Consider the following 20,863-nt stretch of genomic DNA (forward strand, 5'->3'; position numbering starts at 1 on the left):
CTTCCACTATCAGATGGATAGTACGAATGCACCTTCTCAGCGAGACTTTCCAAGGTGTTTGGATATGACCGCTCATACGGCACGAAATGCGTTGCAGCTGATTTGGGTTGTTCCGTGATTACTGGTGGTGGCGGGCGATAGCTGGGAGCAGACAAAATAGGGTAAGTAAATAAATAATTATTATGAAACGTATTTCTAACCTCTGGAATAATAAATATATAAGTGGACTTGTTGTTCCTGTGGAGTTTAGACTTGCATAGTACTCTTCCCACGAGGACGTGTGAAAGGTCAGAATGGCCGTGTCGCAGACCGTCTACAATGAATGTATGACGGCTGCGTTTGATGGAATGTCAAGTATTGAAATAGTCTATGCTTGAGTGTGTTTCACTGCGATACAGTGACTTTTATTTGAATGACCCGAACAGCTTCTTTGATGGTTTGGTTCCTGGCTGATTCTGAGGACAGCCCGAAATGAGATGACATCCTGAGTGGAACCGTCAGTCAGATTTGAATGGGAAAAGTGTCGCAGTCAACCTCGCTGCATTCCTATAATTAATATTTTATGAATTCTATCGTTTTAGCTGTGCCATTCATGGAGTATCTTTAATGTATCTACTCCCCGTCATATATATACCTACAATGCATGATGCATGCATGCATAATCAAAACAGTATTTAACTACTGAGAAATTGACCATTGACAACTCAATGTTTTGAAGCAGCCACTACATATGTAAGTATAACAAGAGACCTTTCCTAATTAGGGTTCAAGGTGCCGTGATTGAATGACACCTACGTGAGGAACTATTTTTCCATTGCCTCCACGTAAAGTGGTCAGAAGGTGGTCATGCCCATCAAGTTGCTGTCGACTGCGCTTCTCGAGCTCCTCGCTACTGCCCTGACCCACCGTCAAACGCAAAGGCCATGACTGAGCAACTAAGGTTAGTAACTAGTTTCCAGGTACCTCCACGTCGAGTGATCGGAAGGCGGTCGTGAATTGTAGTACAAGTCCAGTGCGTTGGAGTCCGGCGAGAGCGCGCCCAGTTGCAGTCGACTGCGCTCTTCGCGCCCGTCACCCACCGGCCTCACGCCACCGCCCGGACCCACCGCCGAGCGCAACGTGCCGTGGCTGTAGGACCTGGGAATAATTCGGTCTTTTAATAATATATCATTATTTCAATCCAGTAACTTTGTCGAATTTAATAATGTGGCTCTTTTGCGTCAAATACGGTAGTTCTGATTTTTTGCAGACTTATTTATGATGTTGGCCCAATGAATAATCCAAGTTTGTAACCTCGAGCGCCGAACGCAACTTTGTCAAAAATCTAAAAAACCGCGAAAATTTCGGTTTTCTTTTAGATTTGGGCGATTATAAGCCTAAAAGCCTAGTTTTTGATAGTACCTTCTCAAGACGATTTTAAAGTAGACTAAATTTGCTACAGTACGAAACTAGAATTGTCTCTGTGCATCTAATAATTTTCGAGATAAAGCCTTTTAAAATTTTTAATTTTCCCGAATGGTAACGAAACAAGTAGTACTGATACGATTAAATTGACAACTAGTGCAGCTGACCTCACTTCTTCATACCCTAATACAACCTCTTACAAACAACTGTTACATTTTGACGACCGGTCTGGCTTGTGCTCTGAACGAGGCAGAGACGGCGATCCTGGCCCTGATTTACCAGTATTTCTGACCGGGATCGATTTGATGGACTTACTCGCAGTATTTATTACTGCAAGTAAAGTCCATCAACTCGATCCCGGTCTCGGTCTCGGTCCGCTCCGAGCGAGGCAGGGACGGCGAGCCTGGCCCTGATTTACCAGTATTTATGACTTACTGCGAGTAAAGTCCATCAACTCGATCCCGGTCTCGGTCTCGGTCCCGGTCGTCATCGTCCCGGCAGTCCCGCTTGAGGACGACCACCGGCGGCGGCTTGTGCTCCGAACGAGGCAGGGACGGCGAGCCTGGTCCTGATTTACCAGTATTTATGACTTACTGCGAGTAAAGTCCATCGACTCGTTCCCGGTCTCGGTCCCGGTCCCGGTCGTCGTCGTCCCGGCAGTCCCGCTTCAGGACGACCACCGGCGGCGGCTTGTGCTCCGAACGAGGCAGGGACGGCGAGCCTGGCCCTGATTTACCAGTATTTATCACTTACTGCGAGTAAAGTCCATCAACTCGATCCCGGTCCCGGTCCCGGTCGTCGTCGTCCCGGCAGTCCCGCTTCAGGACGACTACCGGCGGCGGCTTGTGCTCCGAACGAGGCAGGGACGGCGAGCCTGGCCCTGATTTACCTGGTGACAAGATTAGGTATCTTATGTTATTAAATTAAATCATAAAAGAAAGAAGATGTTGTACCGGTTGCCATAGGTATGGTGGGGTGATTTATGTACGTAGGAGTATATTACTTAAACTTAATAAATTTAATATGATCAAAAAACATAAAAACTTTTGCTCATACCGTAAAATGGGGTGATGAGTAGGGTTCGCGGGGAGAGTTGGGTTATGAAAGGGGAGAGAAGGGATGAAATGGGGGTGAGATGGGATTTTAAGGCGACTGTTACAAAAATAATGTATTCCAATTCAAAATGGAGCTATATAATAGTAATATTCATAATAAAAAAAAATCGATCCAACAATCTTCCAAAATCACCTTTGTATGAAAATCCATCTCACCCCAATTACAAGGGACTACGGGGTGAGGTGGGATTTCCTGTTTATCGGCAAAGTTATGAAATGGAACTACCCAAAATAAAATAAAAACTAAAATACAAACGTCCGGAACACGTATTATCAGAGATCGGCGGGGGTGAGCTATTTGCCTTATAATATGACGTAATATGACGTAAGACATGTCAAATTCACCCCCGCCGATCTCTGCTTATTATGTATATACACCTCAGTTTGCATATGTAAAAATAAAATGTTATCGAGGTTTGAATGTCGTTTTGCGCCTACTCACCTCATTTTACGGTACATTGATCCACGGACATGTTAATTTGGCTTAACTACGAGCTTCGATGCATAATTATGTTCTCGTCTAGTCCAGAGCATTTTCTGAGGTCTTGTCATTGGTAAAAAAATAATGTTTTAAGCAATTCTCATGCAATTTTATTATAAGATCAGAATAAACTATATTTTCAAAGTTCTTTCAAAGTTACGTACTCATATGAAAATTAACGAAAAACAAATTTTCTTATTGGTAATTTGTTTACCTTTTCTCTGCCTCGTACAGAGCAGCAACCGCCTGGGTATCGACATGATGATGACCACGTCATCCAACGACATCCGCCTCACGTCGACGAGGTTGACCGCGAGGATCTCGTCTCCGACCTTGAGACAGCCGCTGTTGTACACGGCCGACTCGAGAGCTATCCGCGAGATGAACACGCCGTCCGTCCGCGTGCCTCCGTCGCCTTCTCTTATGTACAGACCAAGGGTCTGGCCTGGCCGCTTCACAATTTCCACTAGTTGGACTATGTGGCGGGCGTCCTGGGTTGGACAATAAAACATTTCTTTTCAATAAAATTTGACTTAAACTAGCTTCATAGGCAGTATTACTACTGAGAACGCTAAAACAACCGTTAAAAGAATAGTGATTCGTAGATAATCAATGGCAAGTACAATACTGGTCTAACCAGGCGGCTTAGCACGGTCGCGTTTTTATCCCTTGTCACCATGCCTGTCACGTTCTAACAAGTACGTAAGTGCGAAAGGGACGCGCATAGTGATAGACGATAAAAATGGAACCGTGCTGCGCCCACAGAGCATCAGTCTTATCAGACATAATGGTGCCTAAAGTTTAACAAAGTTAAGTCAAGCTGCAAATAAATTCGGCAAATCTTATTCACGGAAACGTAAACTCTCAATTCAGTCTGAAGCTATTTATCGAATTGATCTGTCCAATCGAGCCCCAATCTATCTCTCGCATTCAAATGGGCGTACAATCAAACCGCTCCACCGCAAACGCGAGTACCTCCCGACAATGCAGGGCTGTTCACATAGCATATCGACCGCGTACGCCAGATGTAGACCAGTATAACTCTCTACAAGGATTCTGCATAGTACTTATGAATCGGGGGTTCTAGTCGTGCTGGCTTCGGTAGTAGATAATGTTTTGTGAACAACCTGTGCGGTCTAGATTGCGTTCGCAGTGCGAGGCATTCCCGTTATCTAGGGCACCGCCGGGAACAATACGGATCACTAGAGTACCGTTCTTTCACGGGGTTCTGTGCTAGGTTACGAGTCGAGCAATCAGGTCAATGAAGGGTGACGTTTTAAGGTTAATCCCTCGCTGAACTAACGTATACGGGAAAACTGTTTAAACAAGCTCGCCGCGGTAGATTATCAAGTCATGCTCTCTGGCAACTCCACTTTGCATTTTGGTTTTTTTATTATTTGAGGATTTAGAATACAATTGATACTTAATTTGTACACGCTTGAAAAAAATTGTACATCTTTAGTTTGAAAGCACGAGCCAAATGAAGCTGGGGTTGCTGTAGAGCATCCTACCAGCAACTCCTACCGAATTTGATATTTATCAGTTGCTTTTCGGTGAAGAAAAACATCGTGAGGAAACCGGACTAATACCAATACGGCTTAGTTTCCCCTCTGGGTTAGATGGTCAGATGGCAGTCGCTTTCCTAAAAACTAGTGCCTACGTCAATTCTTGGGATTAGTTGTCAAGCGGACCCCAGGCTCCCATGAGCCGTGGCAAAATGCCGGGATAACGCGAGGAAGAAGAAGAACTCCTACCAAATTCCAGCATAGATAATCTAATTTTTCAGCAAACGAGAGGTTAGCAAAATTAACTCTTTTAATATTATTCTCAAATACATAAACTTTGTCTTGTTCAATGACTAGTAGTTAGTTGCCAGGAAACTCGAAATGACGGCAAACTCCCGGCAAATTAAAAAGCGAAATAGCCATAACAGTTATATGATTAGAATGCTCCTGAAAGGTACTAAATCGTGGGCACAGTAGAAAATATGTAGTACTTGAGTAATACAGATCAATCGAATAAATTGCTTCAGGGTGAATTGGGAGTTATCTAAATAGGTTTAAGTATAAGTTTACCTGTAGCGAGAAGAATTTCTTGGCGGCTTCAATATTGTTCCGGCCGACTTGTCGTATTTCCAGTATTCGAACGATCATCTCGCCGCGGCGCTCCACCGCCTGCAACACAGTTTTGAAATGATATGTCAAAATGAATTATTACCAATGTAAATCACGTGTAGTCTAATTGTGGGAACGTATATTAAAAAAGTTAATTACACAAACGGGTCTACCGCGATATAATTTCATTGTTTTTACCTTTAATTCCGACGTTTCAGCTGAGTTGCAGCAGCTGTGGTCACGGAAAGACCAACCAACCACCAAGACGGGTGTCTTTCCGTGACCACAGCTGGTGCAACTCAGCTGAAACGTCGGAATTAAAGGTAAAAACAATGAAATTATATCGCGGTAGACCCGTTTGTGTAATTAAATATGTGTACAAAACGCGAGAGTTTAAAGTGTTATATTAAAAAAGTTGTTTTAGAAAAACATAAGACAATAATAAATCTGAAAACAATACAAAAATAGGGTCAAACTGATGTTGTTGTGTATTTCACCACACTCCAACCACGATTACTTTGCACTGACTTGGCAGTAACAATGAACAAGGAGTCTAGTAGTTTGTACGTCATCTATAGAGTTTTTGTTTTACTTGGCTTTAGGTAATTAATGAGTACAACCTTAACATAAAATTAAATAATCGAAAATACCAACCTCGAGCGCCGCGGCTGTGGTCGCGTCGTGGTCGTTCTCGACCATCTCAATTTGCCTGAATATCTCATTGCTAACCCCCGAGACCTGGAACGTGAAAGCAGACTTTGTAATCGCATTATAACCCGAAGTCGTAGAGGTGTAGAGGGTGCTACGCCGTAGCAAAATATGGCGTAGCGGTAGTAATAAGGTAGGATAAGTCAGCAATATTTAATAGTTTTAAGATTTAATCACGTACCTAACTATCGGCCCGATTCTAACTTTAAGAAACGTCTAATATTACGTCTAGATACGATATGGATTAGATATGTCAGTGTCAAAAGTAACGTTTCTTCAAACAATAACGTCACTTTTGACACTTACGTAGGTATCTAATCCATATCGTATCGAGACGTAATATTTGACGTATCTTAAAGTTCGAATCGGGCAGTATAAGCTTAACCGTGGCGTACAATGAACATAATGACTAACCTACTCCATTTTTTAAGATTAGAATTTTTCTAACTTATAAAGTTATGATAATTAACTTTTTCTTCCAAAATGGGGTTATCATAGTATCTAATATTGCGGTAGGTACAATAATATGTAAACGACACTATAATTCAGTGCCCAGTAGTGGGACGAATATAGGCTGAAATTATTATTATTCATAATATTTTATTTTATTTATTAATATTTTTGATCTCTTTAAATCGAGAGTGAATAGACATCTTTTAGGTAAGCATGTTCCATCCTAGACTGCATCGGCACTTACCATCAGGTGAGATTGTGGTCAAATGTTTACCTTTTTCCAATAAAAAAAAAAAATATTATTTAAAATTATCACTTCTTTTAAGGTTTTATAATTTCTAATCTGAAAAAAAACGGGGTACTTATAGGAAATTTACAAATTGTTACCGTGGTGACAATACTCTCAGTGTATCTCACTCGCGATCGAGAGTGAGATAGATACTTACAAATAATGTTACAATTTACAATCATCAAATTTAGATATTTTATTAAGATCTTAAACTGCATCTAGGGCCTAATATAATCTAATCACAAATAAATTTATATTTAATACCTAGTAAAAATATTGAACCTAATTAATTAGGAGCTTACAAATTAAAAAAAGACCGCGGAATGAGAATCGTTATGGTTTAGATGAGATCTACTCAGTTATTTAAATATATAATATTCTCCATTTCTCTATCTAGGTATGTTTCTTTGTACATTTATCTATATTTTCAACATAGAAGCTTGTTATGTTCATTATACTTACAACAATGGTGAAGTAAACACGTACGAGTACCTACTTACGTCTACATAGAGTATATATTAGCTGCAAGCGTGAAGTCGTGTAAGTCGGAAAATGTATCTAACATTTTCAGGAATCGCAACTACACGCTCAGGTGCATCGTTGCGCAAAATAAATCTTCACAGTAATTTGCACCTTAAAATTATGGCCTTAAAGTACATTACTGAATGGCGCAATGCACTACGTAAAGTTTCATTCCAGACGATGTATTTTATGTACAGTTACTTCTTTTATACCTTACATTAGACACGGGGGCGCCACTTTCATATAAGCCATAAAATGACTGAACAATTACAAAGAAGCGTAATATTTTTATAAGGCAATCATTTATTTACAAACAAGATATATACAGTGATATTACTAAAAGAAATTAATAACTAGCTTAAATCTAAAATTATATTAATCCGATATAAATATTAAGCTACCTCAACTCAACGCCTTTGTAAGGAATAGTTCTTCGAAAACTTGAAATATGTATTATATTTATATGTTATTGCCTGCCTCGGGCATGCGTCGGCAAAAGAGTCTAATATGTATTTCCTTTTTTTTTAGTACTTATATACCTAAAGGGTTCTGCAGAGTATACTCGTACAAAATTCACTTAGTTTTTATGTATTACTCTACAGATGAGAAAAATAACCATCTACTCGAATACTTTACATAATTTTCCCCTATTGTGAGCAAATGTCAGAGGCAGAAAATACCACTAGACATAAGTTAAATATATCTCTATATAATCTTTGTACATATAGTAGTAAGTTTAGCATAATTGACACTAACAATTTTGTTAGTAAATACCATATGCCTATGGTGTTTTTGACTAAAGGCAAGTGTTGCCTTTCAAATTATTACAAAAGACAAATAGCTTTATCGCTATCATATTTACTTGACATGTTTGCCAAGAATTTGGCAGACAATTCTGCTCCTATTGAGCAGCCCAGTATGAACATGGAATTGGTTCCAGTCATAACCAATGATTTAATAGATTTAAACTAGGTGTTGTGTTAAATTTGAACCTTATGCATGCCTGTTTAAGTATATTCCCGCCTTCTCTTTCTATTTATATCTGTCCTTTAGTCGCTTAATAAACCCGTACAAGATCACACGTCTTTCTCATTTATTTAAATACAAAAATCCAAAATAGTTAAAGTGAACCTTATTACAACCAACATATGGTCGCAATCGAACCGGATCAATAAGTGCATCGGACACCGGCCGCCCGGCAACGAGAACAATAGCGAGCCGCATTCCAGAGATAAGGAGCCGCCAGATGCTAACGAATTGCACCTCAAACCTAATGAGTTTATTTGATTATTAACAAGTTTTATTGCAAAAAGTTATAACGACGTTTTATAGACTTGTACGTGAAATTGCAGTGTTTTATCGTTAACAATGACTGAAAAACAAAAACAATTACTCGCCCTGCTTGAAGATAGTGCTACAGTGCTTCGGAAAACACAAGTTAACCTAAAGAAATGCCCTAAAGAGAGATTAACCAAGGGTTACATCGAGTCTCGGATTAAAATGATTGACGAATACTGGGCTACGTTTAACAACAGCCACCAAGAGTTAGTCAAGGCTACACCTACGGAGCAAAGGGGTGTTTTGCCGTATTTTTTGAACGAAGAGTTTTTTATTTACGAAGATTTGTACAACGTACTCAGAGGAGATTTGTCGGATAAACTTTCAAGTTTAGTGCAAGAGACTTTGATGGAAACTTCTGTTGCTAACTCAAGCTATGCTATGGCAGGAACACAAAACAACTTTGTACGTTTACCGCGGATCGAGTTACCTACTTTTAGTGGAAGTTATGAAGAGTGGCCCGCGTTCAAGGATTTATTCATTTCACTCGTGCATAACAACAAGATGTTAAGTGACGTACAAAGGCTACATTATTTGAAGACAAGTGTTACTGCCGAAGCGTCGTCGTTACTGAGGCACATTCAAATTACGTCTGATAATTATTCACAAGCATGGCTGATCCTGAAAACAAGGTATGGCAACAAACGATTAATTTTGAACAATAATTTAAAGAAACTGGTTAACCAGCGTAAAATGACCACACAATCAGCTGCTCAACTGAAAGTACTCTTAGATACAACGTCAGAGTGTCTACATAACATTCAAAACCTGAATGTTTCTGTTGACTCTTGGGATCCACTTGTGATATTTTTGCTTGTTCAGAAATTGGACCCAGAGACGCATAAAGACTGGGAAGAGCATGCGTATAAGAGTGACTCTGAACCCTTACCGAAGTGGAACGATTTTAAGGAGTTTTTAGAGGCCAAGTTTCGTACGCTGGAACTACTGACGAATAATACAAAGGAAGTGAAGTCAAACAAGGAGCGAAGTACATGCCATGTTGCCACACCTACCTTTGAGAACAGGAATTGTGTAATGTGTAAAGAAAGTCATACATTATGTCACTGCAAGGAGTTTACCAAGATGGAACCTACGGAGAGAAGCGAATATGTCAAGAATAACAACTTATGTTACAACTGTCTAGTACCAGGGCATTCAGCATCAAAATGTCGAGTACCTGTGTCCTGTAGAATATGTCACCGACGTCATCACTCCCTTCTACATCAACTAAAGCAGCCTGAGCCTGTGGCCCCTACGAGTCCCTCACAACCACTGGCTTCATCATTACATGTTGTAGAAGACATAGAAGAAGTGCAAGCAAACACAGTGATCGCGTTACATCTCAATACTAGACAGAAATCAGCACTACTAGCGACTGCTGTGGTGGAAGCAAGAAGCAATCAAGGTCACATCATTCCACTGCGCGCGCTAATAGACCAGGGTTCCGAAGAATCATTTATAAGCGAGAAAGCAGCTCAACTACTAAAGCTTGACCGATGACATGTAAGAGGAAGCATCACGGGCTTGGGTCCCATGAAAACAGAAATCAACCACGTCTGTGAGCTACAAATAAAATCACAGTGGGATAAAACATTTATCCTACCGGTTAAAGCTTATGTAATGTCGAAACAGCTGACCAAGAAGTTACCCAAAAAGCATATTGTTCAACAACCATGGCCTCATCTACAAGGATTACAGCTAGCGGATCCTAACTACAACAACTCGGGACCCATAGATCTCTTGCTAGGGGTCCGAGTATACGCTAGAATTCTGCAAGCAGACCTAGTCAAAGGTCCACCAGGTACACCATGCGCACAAAGAACTGACCTGGGCTGGATTCTTTTTGGAGAGAGTGATAGCACACCACAAGAAGATTCTTACCTCGTCATGCACCATCAAGTCGATATAGAAGATACACTGAAGTCTCTATGGGAAATAGATCCAGACACTAAAAGAAAATACACCAAGGAAGAACAGCTATGTGAAGAAATATATGAAAAAACAGTCACTCGAAACCAAGAAGGAAGATACATTGTGAAGCTGCCATTTAAGACTGAGAATCCTAAAGTACTTGATGGCAATACAAAAGAAATAGCTACAAAGAGATTCATACAACTAGAAAGAAGGTTTAAGCGTTCGCCGAACCTGAAAACAGAATACATAAAAGGTATTAATGATTACCTTGAAGAAGGACATCTAGAAGAAGTACCTGAAAGGGAAAAAGAAGATAAATCAGTATACCTACCACACCACGCTGTAATTCGCGAAGACAAAGAAACCACGCGCACGCGGATCGTATTTGACGCTTCCTGCAAAGGATCAAACAACGTCTCATTAAATGATGAACTGATGATTGGCCCACAACTACAAGATGACTTAAGAAATCTTTTAATGAGATGGAGACTGAAACGAGTTTGCTTCGTGGCAGATGTCCAGAAGATGTACCGCCAAATATTGGTAACAAAAGAGGACGCAAATTACCAACGCATTCTTTGGCGACAAGACGAGTCTGAAGAGTTAAAAGAATATCGTATGCTTCGAGTCACTTTCGGTACCGCTCCAGCTCCATACTTAGCGGTCAAGACACTTCAGAAGATTGCTATCGATGAAGAAGAGAAACAACTCGATAAACAAACAAACAACCACAACGAAGTGGCAATCAAAACAATAAAAGAAGACTTTTATATGGACGATATGCTGTCAGGGGCAGCAACCGCTGAGGAAGCTATTGCAATAGCTAAAGAAGTAACACGCATTCTGAAACAAGGGGGATTTCAACTCATGAAATGGTCCTCTAATAACATGGAATTTATGAAATCTATTGATGAAGATAAAAGATCAGCGAATGCACAGATGGAACTGAACCTTGATGGAACTATAAAGGCGCTTGGAATTGTATGGAACCTTGGTGCAGATCAATTTCAATACAACTTGTCACTATCACCAATGCCAAAGACTACAACTAAACGTGGGATATTATCAGATGTACAAAAGCTATTCGATCCACTAGGCTGGATCGCACCGAGTACTGTCATGGCGAAGATGCTAATGCAAAGGTTATGGCTTGAAAAGGTGTCGTGGGACGAATGCGTCAGCCCTGAGCTCGAAGAAGAATGGAAACAGATAAGAGATGATTTTGAAAATGTCAAAGATATAAAGATGGATAGATGGATTAGCACAACAGACTCGGAAGAAGAAAAGATACAGATACACGGATTTAGCGACGCATCTATGCGCGCATACGCTGCCGTCGTATATATAAGAGTTGAAAGCACGAACAAAATAACAACCAAAATCATCGCTGCACGAACGAGAATAGCGCCTTTGAAAACTATCTCCCTCCCACGCTTAGAATTATGTGGCGCTTTACTCCTGTCTAAGCTAATGAAACAGATTGGACAAGCGATGAGAATACCAACAACAAACATGTTCGCATGGACAGACTCTTCGATAGTAATCGCTTGGCTTTGTGGAGAACCTAATAGATGGAAACCGTTTGTAGCCAACCGCGTCGTAGAAATCGTCGAGAACCTGAACAACAAACACTGGTACCATGTGCAATCTAAAGATAATCCTGCAGATATCGCTTCAAGAGGGATGAAGCTGACCACACTTAAGAACTGCAATCTGTGGTGGAACGGCCCGAGCTGGTTATCTGAAAAAGAAATAAATATTAGTACACAAGAAGATTTCACAACAGATGAAGAAATAAAAGTACAGAAAATTCAAACTTACCTGAATATTGAAGACCTGGAAAAACAAGAAAAGGCATTGACTACACAATTTGGAGATTTTGATAACCTAACTGAACTACTTAAAAGTATTGTCTATTGCCTCAGATTCATAAAGTACAAGACATATCCAGATGATACTGATAAGGATATAACTACAATGGAATTACAAAACGCCATGAATATTTGCATAAAAAAGGTACAGCAAGAAGAGTATCAAGAAGAAATAGAACGCTTGACATCAAATAAACAAGTAAAAAGAAAGAGCTCCCTAACATCCCTAGCCCCATACGTAGATGAAAACAAATTCCTCAGGGTGGGCGGTCGCCTCAGATATGCAAATATAGATGAAGACAGAAAGCATCCAATCATTCTGGGAAACAAGAACTCTTTAGTGCCACTTATAATTGCTGATGCACATACAAGAACGCTTCATGGCACTTTGGCTGAAATGCTATGCTACTTACGTCCTAAGTACTGGATATTACGAGCAAAGTCCTTAGTCAAAAGACACATACAGAAATGCCTTACTTGTGCAAAACAAAATGCTACGTCGAAACCGCAATTCATGGGAGATTTACCGGAGACGAGAGTCACTCCTTCGAGACCATTCCTACACAGTGGAGTAGACTTTGCAGGGCCATACCAGATATTGACGTCCAAAGGCCGAGGAGGAAAAACTGTGAAGGCGTACATAGCTATTTTCATCTGCATGGCCGTCAAAGCAATTCATATTGAACTGGTTGGAGACCTTACCTCAGAAGCTTTCATAGCAGCATTCAAACGCTTTGTCGCTAGAAGAGGAAAATGTACTCACCTGTGGAGCGACCAGGGTAGAAACTTCGTAGGCGCTAACAAAGAACTTGTAGAAGCCTGGAATGAAGCTAAATTGAAATTTACCGGACCAATAGTAGAGACACTTGCTATCGAAGGCACACAGTGGCATTTCATTCCAGCTTACAGCCCTAACTTTGGTGGCCTTTGGGAAGCCGGCGTCAAATCCGTAAAATACCATCTAAAGAGAGTTCTGACAACAAATTTGACGTTCGAAGAGATGACGACCGTACTTTCCGAGACCGAGGCTTGCCTGAATTCCCGGCCCCTATGTCCTATCGATAACTCAGACCCTGAAAACGCTGAAATACTCACCCCAGGACATTTCTTAATAGGTGAAGCCCCTATCGTTGTTCCAGCAGCAGATTATAAAGAATGTAAAATACATACCTTGTCACGCTGGCAGCTCACGCAGAAACTGTTGGCAGATTTTTGGCGTCGATGGCAAGATGAGTACCTATCCAGACTGCAACAAAGACCTAAATGGCTGAAAAAAGAAAAAGAGTTTAAAATAGGGGACATAGTACTTATCAAAACTGATAACTTACCTCCAGGAAAATGGTCACTGGGCCGCATCATGGACAAACATCCTGCTGAAGACGGTTTTACTAGAGTGTACAGTGTTAAATCTGGTAGTGCTGTAGTGAAACGATCTATATCAAAATTATGTGCGTTGCCCGTTGATACTGAAACTTTGTAATGTCAATTTGATTGAAGTTAAATTGTACTATTGTGAAGTTATGAAAAGGACGTAAGTGTCCTTTTGGTGGGCGGTATGTTGTGTTAAATTTGAACCTTATGCATGCCTGTTTAAGTATATTCCCGCCTTCTCTTTCTATTTATATCTGTCCTTTAGTCGCTTAATAAACCCGTACAAGATCACACGTCTTTCTCATTTATTTAAATACAAAAATCCAAAATAGTTAAAGTGAACCTTATTACAACCAACACTAGGTGTTAAGACAAAAGATTCTGTCTCTGGCAATTCAGTTTTAAATAAATATAATGAAAAATACTGCAAACATGGAAAGTATATCCACCTGGTGCATCAAAATATTCAATGTATTAGAGGAAAAAATTTACAGATAGAACTATTTTTGAATGATTTTAATATTGATATTTTATGTGTTACTGAACATTGGTTAAATAATAATGAATTAATGCCCCAATTTAATAATCACCAGGCGGGAAGTTCGTTCACCAGACTTAGTTCCATACATGGTGGGTCATTAATTATATTAAATAGTCAGTTAAAATTTAAGGAACGTAAGGACATTGTATCCATGTCTGTTGAACGGACTATAGAACTAAGTGCAGTAGAATTAGAGCAATTTATTGTTGTCTGTGTGTATAGGCCGCCATTAAGTAATTTTGAATTATTTGAAAACATAATGGAATCTGCCCTACTTAAAATATCATCTTCTAGTAAGAAATTGCTTATATGCGGCGACTTTAATGTAAATATTATGGAAAATTCAACAATGTCTTGTAGATTATTGAATCTTTTTAAATCTTGTAATCTCAACCACATGTTTATGGAGCCCACTAGAGTGACTGCTACTAGTGCAACCTGTATAGATAATATTTTCACAGATATTTTTCCTATTGCTAAAAAAGTTATCAGCAATTTAGAATCAGACCACTTAGGTCAATTAATGGTATTTGAGGCATTAAGGAAAAATACCATGAGAAAACAAATAACTTTTGTACCAATAACCTCGGACCGCGTGGAAAGAATGAAGCTAAGTTTAGTTCAGGCGCTACCCTTTTTGTCTTCCGATATGAGTCCTAATAGTATGTATAATTCATTCTTTCACACTTTTATGGATCATTATAATGCGATATTCACCTCAAAATCGGTCGTAGTTAGTGGTGCATCAGTTTTTAGTGAGTGGGCTACTGCGGACTTACATCAAAGAAGACGTGAACTGTATGCCTTATATGAGGAACGGCGGTTTAATCAGAGTGATGAATTTAAAGAACATGTGAAGGAGTATTCGAAGAAGTTTAAAGTAGATTGTCATATAGCTAAGCGAAATTATCTAAGTCAGAAAATAAAAAGTAGTTCCAACATTGTTAAAGCAACCTGGAAAGTTATAAATGTGGAGACTGGTCGCTCTAAACACACAATTAAAGAGCTTAAACTAAACATTGATAACAAAATTATAGATTCCAATTTAGAAGTAGCTACAGAATTTGAAAAATTTTTCACCGAGGTACCAGTATCCACAACTAAGGATTTAAATTCATCACCCTCATCTGCTGTTACATTATTAAAACATAACGCTCCAGAGTGTTGTGGAGACCTTCATTTTGAACATGTTTGTACCTCAGATGTAATAAAGGCGTTTAAATCAATTAATGTCAAAAAAACTAATGACCTCTGGGGAGTCTCTGTCCATGCTGTCAAATCCTTAGTAGAAATTGTAGCGCCTGACTTGGTAGTTATATTTAACAACAGTGTTGATTGCGGCGAGTTTCCAGATCTAATGAAATATAGTAAAGTAATTCCTTTATTTAAATCTGGTAGCAGCTCTGACCCCACTAACTTTAGACCGATATCTGTGCTACCAACATTTAGCAAGATTTTTGAAAAATTAGTTCTTTCTCAATTAGTACGACATTTTAACGTTAATAATTTGATGCATAATAAGCAGTTTGGTTTTACACGGGGTCGCTCAACAACCGATGCCGGTGTTGAGCTAATTAGGCATATTTTCGATGCCTGGGAGGAGTCACGAGATGCTTTAGGTGTCTTCTGTGATTTATCTAAGGCCTTCGACTGTGTTTGTCATGAAACATTAATCAGAAAACTTCATTATTACGGAGTTAGAGGATCGGCACTGAATTTACTTAAGTCCTACTTAAATGGTAGAATAAAAGGTCGATGTGAATGGACAGCGATCACCTGGGTCATTGGTCTCTATGGGTGTACCACAGGGGTCAATATTGGGGCCTTTCCTGTTCCTTATCTACATAAATGACTTGCCATTCCTTGTTAAGACCCACCATGATATAGTATTGTTTGCAGACGACACCTCACTTATTTTCAAAGTCAAACGACAGCAACAAGCTTACAATGATGTAAACAATGCCATTTCAAAAGTAGTAAATTGGTTCAATGTTAATAATTTATTGTTAAATGAGAAAAAGACTAAATGTATTAAGTTTGTCACTAGTAGTAACGTAAGGCATGTGCAAACAAGTGTCATTGTGAAGGATGAGGAATTGGAATTAGTTGATAGTACAGTTTTTCTTGGTATAACTTTAGATTCTAAACTCCAGTGGGGTCCCCATATTGCTACTCTTTCGAATAGACTGAGCTCTGCAGCTTTTGCAGTGAGCAAAATCCGTCAGTTAACTGACGTGAAAACAGCTCGATTAGTATATTTTAGTTACTTCCATAGCATTATGGCATATGGTATTTTACTGTGAGGCGGTGCTTCAGAGATAAATACCATTTTTGTTCTGCAGAAGAGGGCTATTCGAGCAATATACAAAATGAACCATAGAGACTCACTTAGAGATAAATTTAAGGAAATTGACATAATGACAGTGCACTGTCAATACATTTATGAGAATATTCTGTATGTACATAAAAATATTGTAAATTTTAGGAAAAATTGTGAAATTCATAATATTAATACTAGAAATAAACATAAGCTCGCAGTGCCCTTCACTCGGCTCCATAAAATTAAAAAATCATTCATGGGTAATTGTGTAAGATTTTATAATAAACTTCCAAACCATATTACTGAATTATCTATTAATAAATTTAAGAATTATGTAAAGCGTAAACTTATTTCTAAAGCTTATTATACCACACAAGACTACATGAATGATATTACAACGTGGGATTAATTGTTATTCGAAATGATTATTTATTTATTAGGTATATTTGATTATTGATGAGGAAATGGATATTCCGATGTAATACTGTCTACTTCTTTTGTTACTTATGCTTTTTTTTTGACATTTAGATTTTATTCTAGAAATTCTAGACTAGTATTTTTTTATACAATCTTTTTAATGTTTGACGATCCTTTTGTGAAATTCTTAGTGTTAAATTTGATATGTATAATAATCCAATTTTATTATGGAATAATATTAACATCAATAAATTGCTCTGATAATTAGATTAAGATTAATTACGATTCATAAGAGCTTGTTGCTAGGCCTACATGAATAAAGTATATTTTGATTGATTGATTGAATAACTATTCAAAATCTTGACTGATAATTAAAATAATAAGATTTAATCATATCGAATTCGACTGACTGGTGAGCGCATGATTGAATTCGCAATCATGTTAATGTGATTAAGATTAAGTTTCCATTTTCAATCCTGGTTTGGACTCATATTAGAGTCGAATAATGTAAACTACGAGTATAAAAGGAAAAGATAACATTATCTTATAAATAAAAAAACCGGCCAAGTGCGAGTGGGACTCGCGCCCGTACCTTTATGCAAAAACTGCAAACAAAATCACGTTTTTTGTATGGGAGCCCCTTACTTACTTAAATATTTATTTTATTCAGTTATTAGTATTTGTTGTGATAGTGGCAACACAAATACGTCATCTGTGAAAGTTTCAAACTGTTCCACTAACACGGTTCATGTGATACAGCCTGGTGACAGACAGACGGACGGATAGACGGACAGTGGAGTCTTAGTAATAGACTCCCGCTTTTAAACGCAACCCTTAAAAGAAAGGTCACCTTTCTAAAATCGGGCTGCAGCACGCAGGGCGGCGCATGGTTGGCGCGCGGCGGCTGCGGCGGGCCGGGCGGCGCGCGGCCCGGCGACGCCGTCAGGTCCGGCGCCGCGCGGCCGTTCTCCTGTAGATAAAAAGGAAATAATTGAGGTATTTATTGAGAAAAAAATAGAGTAGAATTTTTACTAGCAAAAACAGGAAAGGTCACAGTAGATCCACTAGATCGTATCCACGCCAAACGCTTAATGTTTTTACATGATAACCTATTTGGCAGTATCAACGTACGTATCATACATATATGAAACTATTGGAACAAACGAAGAAACCTGGTATATAACGGCTCGAGTGCTTCAACAAGTTACGATACGGATAATTTAAAGATATTTGTAAGATAGATATGTCAAATTTGACGTTTCCGCGATTCTGGAGGTCCTCTTGAACGATTTCGACAAGTTATGACTTAGATATCGAAGTCACATCCAGTTGATATCTAATGTAGATCTAGTTGACCTCTAAATCGTCTCAAGATCTTGTGATTATCTCGAAATCCGAATAGGCCTGTAAGTCTTAACATCAAGATATGACTTAAAGAAAATATTATTATGTTGAAAGGCCTATTGGCAAGTTGGCCTTTGGTCGTCTTTGGCTTCGACATCTTTGCCTTTTGATTGTATAGTTACATACATAGTTAAATATTGTGTATTTGACACAGCTGGCGTAAGGTGATAAATTCATTGTTCGTTACTTTTCTCTTATACAATAGTTCTTGTAGTAACGAAACCGCCAAGTTTGTAGAGCTAGAAGCTTGGCCCTCCATGAGATCTGATAACTTTTTGACAGTGCGAGCCATATGGTCTCATCTTGGGAAAATATTACATGAAAATGTATTTCGTGGGATAAAAACTAAAATTTTAAATTAGCAATTAGCCCCGCTTAACTTATTGTTCACCTTCAAAACTAACATTTGTGCTTAATTTTGTAGAATCACTTACAATCTGATAATGGGTGCACGTCGAAGTTTTATCTAAAATGACATGTTTAACATTAATCAAATAAAAACACATAAATTATTATTCATGAGCTGCTTTCCTAGTCACGATTTATGTTTGTATAAAGAAGTGACAGGAAAAATAGGGGATAAGCAGAATGCTGTTACATGATGACCTATTTGGCAATGTGATCGCGACCACATGCTACCAATTGAATGTGTTGCGAGTTAACTTGGCACAAGTCTTAGATCGCAAAGATTCATCGATTATGTATATGGTATATATGGGTATTAGGTACTAACTTGTGCTAATACCTACATATTATTTCGAGGGGGAGCGGTCAAACCCGATAAGTCAAGATATTGTTTCATTCTAATAGAACAATATGTGACGTGCGTGGAGTTTAAATAACAAAATATCTCGACTTATCGGGTTTGACTGCTCACCCCTCGATTTATTAAGAAATATTAGCTGCATTTAAATATTGAAGATGCTTTTAAAGACATATCCTAAAGTTGAAATTAAGGTTATTGCTTTCCCCTCAAAAACTGAAACAGAGGCTAATCATTTAGCTTAAATAATTAATCGTGAATTATCTTGTCGCGTGCTGTTACTATAATGATAAAGTGAATTACAATTGCATACGAAAAACATTAAGCGAATAATAATGTAGGTACCTATGCTTTTTTACATGCTAGTATCCCCATCGATCTTCGTTTTGCGTAAAAACACAAAGAAATGTATAAACCAAAAGCGCTGAACTTTCCTGCTTAATAATGTCGTGTCAAAGCGAAAAAGTCCTAATTAGTACGATTAACTTGGCTTACGGAAGTCGTGCCACCTTCACCGGCAGTGTGCATGGAAAATTTTTAAGGATTCTTTGTATTTTTTTCCTTATAGGCTATTATGGAATACTTAATTATGAATGAAGACTATTATAGATTTATTATACCCATGTATTTATAAAGTTTATGTGGGTATTTTTATATTTACATTTTTTGTTATAGAACCTTTTCATACAAGTACCTACCTACTTTGATGAAGAAAACAAAATATTCAAGATCAATTCGGGATTTCCCGTGAGTATCGAATAATTATGTAAACTATTATACTGTATCTCTTGCACTCGACAAAATAAATGCAAGTATGTTAAATATAAATCCTTCCAGACTTGAATTTGTATGAAAAACTATGTTATAGGAAAAGGGTCAAATTGCAGATGATTTAAAATAAAACACCGATTGTTTTTGTAGATAACCTAAATAATAAGAATGGCTATAGATAGTGTCTAGGTGGAAAATCTCCCACGAATGGGATCCCGGAGTACGCAAACGTGACATGTTTAAAAATGTAACCGTTATTTTAAATAATTCAACACACGGCCTAGTTCCGTTTTTACGTTCTGGATTTTATGGCCCATAATCCGTTCCTTCGACTCGAGAGTATTTTGTTTCCCCGCGAATGCGTTAGGAATTTGGCGGTCGATCGAGTGCGGGGGTGAGGGGAGGCGCAAGGGGCCCTGACCCAGTTCCGACCCGCCCCGGTCGTACACACGAGGTCACTGTACTGCAGTTGCAAGCCTCCGAACAAGGCAGAGGTGACTGGACTGTCCCACAACGTGAATCGTCTCGTAGCTAACCTATGCTACTATCGCCATTGTTGTTTCATAAAAATTGGGCCCTGCACGCATGATAGCAAAGGTCGTAGTCTAAACAGTTCCTAATCATACACTTATTTAACGAAGCTTATTTTAAAGGTTAATTAGAAAAACAACTTAAATATTTATTGCTTCTAAAGGCAGTGAATTAATAAAATCGTAACGTTAATAGACACGCCAACTCATTCGATTTGTTGATTCATTCCAACAGAACCGCCCTAACCGTGCACGTAACGAAAAATAGACAAACAACTGGAAAAATCCGAGCCGCGACTTGTATTTACGTTCCACTGGACTTTTTCAACCTTTTCTGTTTACAAAGCAATTACGTGACCCTCCCCATGTAACGAACAACCACATGTGCATTCAGTAACAGCGCATTAACCGGCCCCCGCTCATTCTAAATTAAGACTTATTACGATGCAGAACGACACACTTTCAAATAAGCGAACCGTTCTGATTAAAAATCCAACTTTATTGTTACCAGGACGTCACAACAATTGAAATACCGTG

General features: G+C 38.7%; 1 protein-coding gene across 1 annotated transcript in view; it reads right to left on the reverse strand.

Moving 5' to 3' along the window:
* LOC134793591 (rho GTPase-activating protein 100F) overlaps positions 1-20,863 on the reverse strand; it is a 73,963-nt gene that overhangs the window by 12,583 nt on the left and 40,517 nt on the right. Inside the window, exons 2-8 of the mRNA XM_063765213.1 lie at positions 17,709-17,828; positions 5,769-5,852; positions 5,076-5,174; positions 3,215-3,491; positions 2,158-2,293; positions 964-1,128; positions 1-141 (exon numbers count right to left, since the gene is read on the reverse strand). Coding sequence (XP_063621283.1) covers positions 1-141; positions 964-1,128; positions 2,158-2,293; positions 3,215-3,491; positions 5,076-5,174; positions 5,769-5,852; positions 17,709-17,828 — 1,022 coding nt within the window. The remainder of the gene's footprint in view (positions 142-963; positions 1,129-2,157; positions 2,294-3,214; positions 3,492-5,075; positions 5,175-5,768; positions 5,853-17,708; positions 17,829-20,863) is intronic.

Source organism: Cydia splendana, chromosome 9 (assembly GCF_910591565.1).
Source record: "Cydia splendana chromosome 9, ilCydSple1.2, whole genome shotgun sequence".
In the NCBI taxonomy this organism is placed as follows: domain Eukaryota; kingdom Metazoa; phylum Arthropoda; class Insecta; order Lepidoptera; family Tortricidae; genus Cydia; species Cydia splendana.